The sequence below is a fragment of the Ascidiella aspersa genome, chromosome 5 (genome assembly GCF_963924565.1).
Source record: "Ascidiella aspersa chromosome 5, kaAscAspe10.2, whole genome shotgun sequence".
Classification (NCBI taxonomy): Eukaryota; Metazoa; Chordata; class Ascidiacea; order Phlebobranchia; family Ascidiidae; genus Ascidiella; species Ascidiella aspersa.
Window position 1 is genome coordinate 5,475,786 of NC_139451.1, and position 11,588 is coordinate 5,487,373.

At 36.3% G+C, this 11,588-nt stretch overlaps 1 protein-coding gene across 1 annotated transcript; it reads right to left on the bottom strand.

Annotated features, from left to right (window-relative positions):
• Positions 1 to 5,874: 5,874 nt before the first annotated feature.
• Positions 5,875 to 9,998, bottom strand: LOC146141588 (ubiquitin carboxyl-terminal hydrolase 8-like). The gene has a single exon (XM_083389455.1). The coding sequence runs from the start codon at positions 9,974 to 9,976 to the stop codon at positions 6,584 to 6,586; it is 3,393 nt and encodes a 1,130-aa protein (XP_083245581.1). The 5' UTR covers positions 9,977 to 9,998; the 3' UTR covers positions 5,875 to 6,583.
• Positions 9,999 to 11,588: the final 1,590 nt, after the last annotated feature.

The window sequence follows — 11,588 nt, forward strand, 5'->3', positions numbered from 1 at the left end:
TAATTCCTAAAAAAACAGGCTGAAAGACAACGTAATCCTAATTTACACATTCAATATGGCTCGTTAGGCGTTAAGTCTGTTATAAACACGCCTGTCACATAAAAAAAAGCCGGATTAACTGCACAAAAACTCACTTAAACTGCACAGCTCATTCTGTCTATGAAGAAAAGAATACGCCAATTCCGTTTTTTGTTTCAGTTTTTGTTTACCATATACTATACGTCACCTTTAAATGGATTTTAAAATGCAGAAAAACTACCTTAATTAAGGCCGTCGTGGGTTTAATGGAGTCGCTGTAATATCCACGCAAGCGTAAATACCGGTAATCCTATAATGCTTAAAACCCGTTTAGCGCTCGTATGCATTAAAACGCTCGTTATAAGTATAGGCTTAAGCTCTTTGCACCTATTGCTTCTGTTTAATTACACCGGTTTGCTGTTAGATTTCTTAGTAGAATTACTTCGTGGTTGAAATGTGTTCAGTCACTGATTAAACTATGAGGTTACCAAACGGTTGAATCGAAAACACCTCGATTTTACCTTCACAGAAAAACCCTGACAACATTTATAGCGAATTATATGTTCATGTCAGAACGTTTTTATAAGATAACGTAGGTTATATAGGCTTGGACAACTCGATAATTCAAGTTCTTTAATCCAATGAGCCACGGTAAATGCGGCTATTTGTCAATTAATCTAATTTTTAAATTGCTTGTGTGCTCTAACTCTAATTTTAATCTAATTTCGATTTCATTTTTAGCGCATTATGTGTCAAAATGATTTTTAAGATAACGGAGGGTATTTAGGCTTGCACACCTATATAATTCTTCTTTACAATTAAAAAAAAAACAGAGCAAAATGCGGCTAATTTCTATATCCAATTTTTGATTTGCCTGTTTGCTTTAACTTCAGTTCTAATCTAATTCGTAATTTAACAAAAATGCTACTTTGTCCAACACGGCACTTTTACTTTCCTGGTCGAAACAAAGAATTTGAAGTAACCATTTGGTCGCAATGACTTGCAAGTGATTTTAACAGCCTTGAAAAGCATTGGCTATATGCTAAAACGTATAAAAATTGTTACACAAATATTTACCATTAACATTCCTATGAGAATAAATGCACAGGTTTGTTGTTAGATTTCTTAGTAAAACTAGCACCGTGGTTAAAGGGGGTTTAATCACTGATTAAAACTGAGAGGTTACCAAACGGTTAAATTGAAAACACCTCTATTTCACCTTTGCAGGAAATCCCGGCAACATTTACAGCGCACTCTATGTTCATGTCATAACGTTTTATTACGATAACGTAGGTTATGTAGGCTTGGACAACTAGATAATTCTAGTTTCCAATTCAATGAACCACAGAAATATGCGACTAATTCGAAATTATTAATTCAATTTTCGAATTGCTTTGTGGTCAAATTCTAGTTCTAATCTAATTCAGATTTTACCATAAATGCTATTTTGTCCAACATCGCATTTTTATTTTCTCAGTCAAAACAAAGAAACTGAAATAAAACCCTTTATTAAAAAATACTTGTAGGTTACTGTTACAGTTTTGAAAAGCGTAGGCTATGCTAAAGCGTATAAAAACTTGTACACAAATATTTACCATTAACATTCCTATGAGAATACATTTCAATTTAAACTAAATTGATTGTGAATAACTAAATGCAATTCTAGGTCAAATTCTAGTTTAAGTTCTAGTTTTTAGGAATTCGTTAAATCTAATTCTATACTAATTAGTGACTAACCAAAAGGATCTAATACTACTTCCAAGCGAATATGAAAAAAAACGAAATGCTCTACTTTTAATTCTAATCTAATTTTAAAAAGCCAACGAAATTACTAGGCCCTAGTCCAAGACTGAACGTATAGGTTTTAGGCTCCGCGAAGACCACATGGAAATAATTAATTATTTACATAGTGCCAAAGCGTATGGCTTATAAATTGTCAGCATTTTGAAACCTCCGTTTCGAAGCTTCCGAGAAAAAATTCTGATAAAAAATTTATTATATCTACGCCAAATCTGTTTTTCAACTCTTTAACGGGAAAAAAGTTGTATTTTGCGTTAAATTTACAGAGTTTTGAGTTTCAGTTATGTAACTATTTGTTATCAACGTTACTTTAATATAAAGCATCATAAACCTAAATATGAAGCTTTAATACAATAATGATTAACTTGGTAAAAATTTACGACGTGATATTTAGCGACCTCGCGTGGCAAATATTTTGTAAAAATATCACCGCTTGTACTTTTTTACCATCGGACAACAGTTTAAAACTTCGTACCGTTAAATAAAAGCAATTGGGTAGTAAGAACAATAAAAATAGTGCACTAATTTATTATATACCAACTTGCCGTCTTGATAATATAAATCGGAAGATGTTAACTAAACAGAGAGTAGAGTAGATATATCCGATAATGTATTTTATCGCAGTCGATACATAATGCACTTAAATTTTTTTCAAGAATGACGTCACAATGATATAAAAAACTTCCAGGGATGATGTCACCAAGTCATAAAAACATACCATGAAACAAGTAATTATAAAACACCTACTGTTCCTTAGCAAAACATAACGCTCAAATATGGAGCTGTAATGGAGTTTTATCCGGTGCAGCAATAAAATGAGTTTATTTGACTTAAATTACCCTAACTTCGAATTTACAAGAAGGCCTGGCGAATTACGCGCATAAAACAGATTCGCAAATAAGATATAACAGCACTTTTTATCTAAATTAACAGAAATTGCGCTTTGTAGAATTTCTGAGGCATACCGCGCAACATGGCATAGTATTCATAGCGCTATTGTTTGGGGTAGAACATGTTTTTCTAAAACGAAAAAAAAACCGGTAAAATTGGATTAAAGTTCGCGACAAAAAACGAAATACTGCGGTTATAGTTGGCAAAAATATATTGTTTAGGGGGGCGTGGCATAGTAACCCCCTGGATCAGTCCCTCTCCATGATCTATGTCAGTGGTTCGTAAACTGGGGGGCTCGCCCCTTTTGGGGGCGTGTGAGGTTCACAAGGGGGGCGTGAGAAATTGACGAACTCTGTATAAATTATGACTAAATGTTAAGGTGAAGTGATATTTCCCTGCTACTAATCCTCGAATGAAGCATTTGGTTTTCTAAAAACAGTTAGCCTACATCCTTCGCATTTATGCAAACTACCCGGAAATAAATTGCAGCTCTGCTTTATGTGTTTTATTTTGAAACAAGGAGAGGCGCGAGTTTTGTTAAAATTGTAAAAGGGGGGCGTGTCTCAAAACGTTTAAGAACCACAGATCAAGTTAAAAATGATTTCGTTTATTAAAAATGCTTGAAATTGCTTGCGGCTGTTTTATTTAATTAACGAACAGAGGCAAAGGGCTTCAAAGCCGCCGTTTCGAAATTATTCATTACAGTAGTAGGGTGATTAGTTTTTGACCTGAAAAATGAGAAATTATGACCCAAAAAATTAAAATTTTTAGAAATTTTGACCTAAAAGCAAATTGTTTGACAAAATTTTGACCTGTTAGGAATACTATTGTTTTAACAATGCTTTGTATGATGTAGGCCTACTGCATAAGTGGCGTCGCGGAGTTATTCATTTGTTTTTGATGCTTTATTGACGGTCGGTGGAACGCAAATCAGTTATTTTTTCGGGATTATGCAAAACTCACGTTTATATTTCAGCATTCCGAGCACATTATCGAAATAGGTAATGGCAAAATTGCAAATCACCACCAACAAAATTACTGTTCATTACTATTTTCTAAATCAGATACACAACTACATGAAGCCAATTCAAGCAGAACCTAATGCGACGATATATAGGCCTGCGTGGTTAATTCTGCCGGCTCGCGTATAACATATATTGCTGTGATGAAGATATAACACAGTTAAAATATGGTTGGTGTTATTCAAAACTAAACTTTGATCAAAGTTTCAACTGAATAAAAAATTGAAAAAGCCTGCAGTTTTTGTTAATTTTGTGAACGATATTTGTGCATTTCCATTTTGATAAAATTCGACCTAACGTGTGAACTTTGAAGTAAAAAAAAACCCTAGTTATTAGGTAATAAAGACAACTGATCGTGTTGTATTGCACGTTGTCTATTTCACGCAAAACAAATCTGGCTTGAAATTCGTGACAAATCAGCTGCAAACGGTTGCGCAGCTCACATGATTACGACTGGTGAATTATTTACTTCCCTTCATAAGCGCACACACGAGATTTTGAAAGTAAACAAAACAAATTCATTTACAAGCTAAACAAAACAGTTGTCGTAGCCTATTTTTTTCATGAATTCGAGTTTGTTGTTACCTTTAACTTCATTGTCCAAGTTTTGAAATTTTTTGTTTTTGATGATTAATTTGCATATGGTGTGGGTACTTTTACGTTTAAAAACAAGACTGCATTGTCTTACTTTCTATTTTTTTTGTTTTTTTGATGAATAATTTGCATATGGTGCAGTTATTTTACGCTTAAAAACAATCAATAGAGTTCGCTACCCACTTGTATTGCAAGTTATATTAGGCGACCCACAATGAGATAAGACATTACATAAACCTGCATCTTTGTTACTGGCGTACGTACTGTAATAGTCTATGCGACACAATGAAACATTGTTGCATAAATGTTACGCAATAATTTCCACATCTATTAGAAAGCTGTAACATTTAGAAATACTTCGCGACCCACTGGCAGTGATCTAATCAACGCATCTCTAAAAAGGAACAATTTTTAACGGCAATCAATTAATAATACCGTACACAATATCCGTTGAAATTTCGCCTTAAATGTTGATTAGAATTTAAAACAATTGGTACCATAAATACTTTTTACTAAATCCCCACTGTCAATAACAAAACTTGGTTATTTGTGTCATTTTTTTAATACAATTTGCTTGCTATATGTTGCGTTTTTGCTATTTTTAGTTGAGAAATTGACTTGAAGTTGACTTGCTCTAATAAGGAAATAACAAAACTTGGTTATTTGTTTATTTTTTTTTAATACAAGTTACTTGTGCTATATGTTGCTTTTTTGCTATTTTTAGTTGAGAACTTGACTTGAAAGTGACTGATCTAAATGACTTGACTGGGACTTCCAACATCACATGTTTACAACCCTGTTATTATGAACTTTTGTGCAAAAATATGGTAAAATACATAGCCAGCTGTATTACATAATATAACAATGAGTGATGAATTTAGGGCAATACAAGACAAATAAAATACTCTTATAGCAGGACAGAAGAATATTAGCCAAAAAAGAAGGACATATACCTATAAGTATGTGAATATCACATAATTACGCATGAAAAAATTAATATCCATTTTGGTAAGCATGTATATAGTAGGACACCAAGCATAGTACAAAGTAAATATACTGAAGTGCTCTAAAATATAGGTGCTGGCATTTAAAAATGCTGGGTTTACATGTACAGCTAGGACAGCTTTCAAAGCCTTGGGACCTTAAAAGCTACATCATTTTCAATGTTGTTTTGGCACACAAAACACATAAGTGCCCATCATTTTTCAATAAATTATTTAGACATATAGTGGCCTGGATCAAAGTGGCCTATTAAATTCTCACAACAGTATTAACCGAAGATGACAGTAAAAACTTTCTTAAAATACTGTACAAGAAGAACAAACTAGCCAATTTATATTGGAAATCTGTCTTAAAAGTCGGTTTTAAGCCATTTCTGTCTTTGAAGAAAGTTTTATAATGATGAAGTATTTTCAATAACATAAAAATAATTCCCATCGCAGGCTGTTAAAAGTAAATGTTATTAAACAATGTCCAATTACAATGCTACACAGAATTTCTTTGACAGATCAACGCAAAATCAGATTACCTATAAACAAAATTATTCCAGAAAATATAATCCATTCAAATACAATGTAATATGTTTCATTTAAAATAATGAGGAAAAGGAAACCAGGTAAAACCAAAAACTGATTGTAACTAATTTTAAGCTTCTGAAAAAGAAAACAAAAATTATACAAATAAAAAGAAATATAGAACAAGTTGCTGAAAGGTTAAGAAATAGGTCAACGCAGCTAACAAAAAATATTAAGAAATATACATACTTTCACAAGGGTTCAGTATTTACATGACAAATAATTTAGAGATGTCCGATACTTGATATTTTATTTCGATACTGATATTTTGAGTAAAAATATCGGGATCCAACCATAAATGACGTTACTATGGTCAAATAAGTGAAATTGGTCAAACTGAAAAGAGCCATGCCATGGTAATAATGATTTGCAAGGTAGTTCAGGCCAATATAATTTTTTACCTTCTCTTTTTATGTGAAATATTTACTTGGAAATTTGCCTTTAAGGTAGAGAATTCTATGTTGATTGACAAAACATGGCTGTTAAGCACAAATTAATTTGGTATTGGATTGGCACCGATACCACCCTAGTAATGTGCAGCTTGACTTGATAACCGTGAGGCCTTTTCACTAAATTTATGTTATTATTTATGCTCTTTTTTTAATGTATGCAAATGCACAAAAATTATGGATATTATCGGACATCCCTATAAAATATTATAATAAAACATTAGCTTCAATGGTATTAAATAGTCCTTGGATAGCAAGAGTAGAAGAGGATAAACGAAGTTGGCCCTTCGGGTGGAAAAGATGCTCGATAAACTTCGGTGTCATCAAATTTGTACCACTGATTGTTTGCTGTATTCTTGCAGGTCGCGGTGTAATGACCACTGTCAAGGCCAGGGCCCTGATGGTGCGCGACAGCATAGAGATCATACGGTTGGCGCTTTTGCGGTCCGTAAATATAAGGTTTCAAGTCCAGACCAGTTATGGGATAGGAAATATTGGTGTGGATTTTATCGAGCCATCTCCCGGTGTGTACAAACCTCTTGAAGTGAACGATTAGGACCGGAGGTAGCTTCCAGATTACGATATTGCGAGCCGCGTCTCTGTGCGTTTTGCACTTGGGACAATACCACTTGTCGCTGCCCGACATTTTCTCCGTCTTTCCGAATGCCTTGATAACGTCGTAAATGTTTGTTGAAGATTGGGGCAACGGTAGAGAGAGATACATAAACGTGTCAAACTTTCTCGAGTAACTTCTACAAGTGAGGCACTGTACGGTTGCCTTAAACTGGCCACTGAATAATTCAACAACAATCGATTCGTTACGGCGCTTGTGAAAAGCCCAGGCCTGTTTTGACGCCTCTTCGTCGCTTAAATGATCGTTATCAGGTTCTTCTGCATATTTAGCTTGCGATTTTCGGTTCAAATCTTCATGGAGTTCATCCAACAAGCACATGAGAAATTCTTGAGCATCTTCTTGCGTGGAGTTCATGAACATTGGCTTAATCTGTCCAACGATGTACTTAAAGTCCCTTGGAATAATGTACTTGTATTGTCCGTTCCACGCAGCGCGTAGAAGCACAGTAAATGCCTCCGCCACTTTACCCCCTGACCCTATCTTGTTGTTCCTGTTAATGTCCGATCTGTAAGAGTACTGCAAGACATAGCGGGCAAGCTGCGTGGTGCTGAACATGCACTGCAATGTGGAGTTCATGTAGCAGGTGTTACCCAGGTTTCTGAGTCCACATAAGGCTTTATCTCCACCTCCATAAACTCCTTGCAGGGAGCGATCAAGTTGACTCTCAAAGCTACTAGGTTCAATGCTGAACGTCCCATCTTGAGGCTTCGAACTCCTGCTTGGCATAGCTGGAATTGGAGCCTTTGAAGGCCTATCTCTATCGTCTTGCACCATTTTTGCAATGTTAGGTGACGAAGACGAACGCTTTAGTCCACTTTTCTTAGCAGCCCCTTCAGATTTAAAAGAAGTACCCCTCTCTTGTTTTGGCGGTTCGGGTTTAATAAGTGCAGGGTTTGAGGAAATAGACGGTGATGATATGGAGGCTCGAGCAGGCTTCGCTTTTTTATCAACAGGTTTAACCTCATGCAGAGTTGTTGGTTGCTGTTTCGGCTGGGAACTGGTTGGAGGGATTTTTGCGGTTGTATTTTGATTTACAGCAGGATATGGTTTTGGTGGCTGAGGCGGAGGCTCAGCTTTAGGCTGTGAAAGTGTGGCAGGTTTTGAATCTTCTTTTGGCAATGTGGGCTTAACGACAGGCTGCAAATTTGATAGAGAAGTAGTAGACACAGGGTTTTCCACTGGTTTTTGTGCAGCAATTAAGTCAACCGGTGAGCCCACAGTTTTACCTAAATCTGACTTATAAGGCGCTTTATTGTCAGCATTGATTGGGTCTGTAGGTTTTGCAATGGTTGGTTTAGATTCATTAGGAGGGATAGTCGGTGAACTTGTGGTCTCTATTTCAGTTGTCTGTTTGTTAGAGGAAACCGCATCCTTTTCAACTGGTAAAACACTTGGCGTTAATTTGTCAGTTCCTGGTTTGCTGAAACCCCTCATCGCAACTGCTAGACCTCTTTGCGCCTCCTTTTTCTTTCTTTCCATTTCTGCTTCGTTTCTTTTCATCTCGTCCAGCTGCACTCTCATTTCCGCCATTTTGCGCTGTTGTTCGATATTGGCCAAGTCGCGCTGAGTGACGCTGGCTTTTTCTTTCATCGCCGCCATTTCTTTTTCAATCTCAGAAATGGCCCCGCTGTGGTCAAGAATGGGTGGCGATTTCGATTTCGGCGGTGCATGATTTGCAACAACTGGTTGCTGTTTGGGAATTGGTTGAACTGAGACTTCTGGTGATTTTGGTGCAATGACTGGTGACTTGTTTGCGAAAGAAGGCTTCACTGATCTATCAAACTTAGGCTGTTGCTTTTTAGCGGCTAGCTGCGATGCAACATTTGGTTGCTTAACTTCAGCTGGCTTGGGTATGCTGGTTATTTTGTGGTTTACCATTGATAAAGATGGATATAGGCCTTCGTTGATGCTAGTCTCCGAAGGGGAATTTATTGAAGATGGGAGAATTGGGTCAGAAGGTTTCGAAGATGGAACCGAAGCATTATTGTTCACAGTTTTACTTTGAGTGGTCATTTCTTGAATGTCCGGTGTTTTCTGTTCAATTGGCTGTGGCGTCAGCTTTGGCAGAAGATCGTTATAATTGAAATCAAGCAAACTGTTAACATTGTTTGTAACCACCATTTTAGTAGGGGGTTTAGCTTGTGGATTTGTAGTAAATTGTGGATAGGAACCGATCCACTCCGCATAGCCCCCTTCTAAAACAACAGGTGGCCTTTTAAGGCATTTTTCTTGGTCCCATTTGTTAATGCAGTCGCAAAGGCTCTTTAATGGGTCACTTAAGTTGGACATTCTTTTAAGTGAAGAGTCCCAATTGAGTAAAACCACCAAGTCGGTTGAATCCCGTGAATTCCATATAGAAAGGTGGTCAGCAGTAATTCCCTTTTGCACCTTAGCCGGCACTGATCCTGGCTTGATAAAGTTGTTTGGCACATTTATACACAACTCATGCTTTATGTGTGACGTGTTGAAATCGTCTGTAGAGCGAATGTCAAACAACAAAACACTCTTTCGTTTTTTGAACAGAATTTCATAGAGCTCCGAACAATCAACTTGATCCTTTGGAAACACAAAATCTTCAGGTATAACTCCATTAGTAATGTGATCAGGTACATCTACTTTAGTCTCAACTGATTCCTTTGCCTCTTTGTCCTTTTTCAATTGCTTGTAGCGCTTATCCAAGCTCGTTGATAGCAATTCAGCTTGATCTAATGCTTTGCTGATATTTTTTGCACCGATCAGGGTCATAAAGTGCTTAGGGTCTTTCTTATACTCTGGCATCTTTTTGACTTTGCTAAATATGTCCAGGTACTTCATGTAGAGAACATAGGCCCTTTCTTCGTCGTGAATTTTTCTGGCATCCTCGGCGGCACTAAAAGCTTTGGCAGCGAACGTAATGTGCGTTCTTAAGCCTCTGCCGCCCTCTTTGTAGATCGTCTTGGTATTTAAATCCTCTAAGGTGGAAGCTATGTAGATATCCCTTAAAATTCCTGACATGTTTGCTGATGCTAGGTTTTAACACACATGTCCTATTTAAGTGCTGTGGAGCAAATGTAAAATGTTTGCCAACAAAAAATATTTTAAATATTTATATTATATACAATATTTGGATGAGGGTGCTAGTTTGGGTTTGGGTGGGTCATTTATTCTCCCATATTTAGTTTTTTTTAATTTTTACAACTCGTTTCGTTACTGTAAAAAAAGTGGTAGAATTTTAGACCAGCGCCGCTGTCATAGAATCAATATTGGGCGCTGGTCTAGAATCCTACCACAACGTTGAAATAATTATTAAGCAATGCATAATGTATGGGTTAGGGTGTCGGTTAGTGTTTGGGTGTGGGTAGGTCAAGTAATATTGTTTAACACTATTACTGGACTCACCCAAACCCAAACGCTAACCGGCACCCTAACCCAAATAATGTTCGTTGTGGTAGGATTCTAGACGAGCGCCCAATATTGATATTGAAATACATCTTGACTAATAATAAAGACAATATATCTTGGCTGACATCTTTTTGCATGAACAACTAACAATGCTCACCAACTGGGCAGTTCATTAGTTTTTTTACTTTGTTGGTCATGTGACATTACGAGCGTTGTTCCCTTTAAACGCAAAACGTATTGTTAAGAAATCAACAATTTGTTTCCTACGCTGTAACAATCATAGAATACTAACAATCACATGGGTTAGAATTCTATGGCTGACTGCAATAATCCTTTTCATAATGTCTTTAGCCATGGTTGATGCTACATGTGTCGGGCAGGGATGCGGAGTCGGTTAAAACTTACTTGAGTCCGACTCAGACTCTACAGTCTGTGTTCCGCCAATTAACGTAACTAAATACTGTGGAAACTTAAAAGTCCACTTGGATGGTGTTATATAATTCATCCACTCACAAAACATGGTTGGAAAATATTCACTATATGCTAGGCCTACCATATGTCCTCTTTTAGGAGGATTTGTCCTCTTTTCTCAAGAAAAATGAATGGTTCTCCGAGGACGCTCAAAACTGTCCAAATGTCCTCTTTTTTCGCATTTCAAGTTAGTTTCTTATACTTTTAACACAGTGGTTCTCAACCTTTTTTTTCACCGCGCACCACCTCGAGGTTCTATGATCTTGTTGCGTACCAACAAAGTATCGAAAAACTCAACTTTAATCAAAATGTATATAGTATTATTAACAGGGGCGGATTAGCCAATTAGTAAGCCCGGATATTTCGAAACAAATTCGGCCCACTAATCTTGAAAAAGTTTCCCTTTTTTAACTTTACAAGATACCGGTAGTCAAGTTTTGTGATTCTTTGTGGTTTTTCTATGATGTCATAAAATAAATTTGCATAGATGTTCCGGAAAGATAATAATTCCTATCATTGATGAAGCATAAAATATTTAACTATACAATCATAACGATGAATGTATAGTTTATTACAATAGAAAAAAATGCTACACTTTTTCGTAAACTGTAATTTTATTTAAAAACATACTGCGTATACCACCCAAAATGACTTCGCGTACCGTACCACAGGTTAAGAACCACTGTTTTAACAAGACTTCTAGGCGAGACGTTGTATTTATTTTCAAAAAAATACTGTAGCCAACGAAACATGC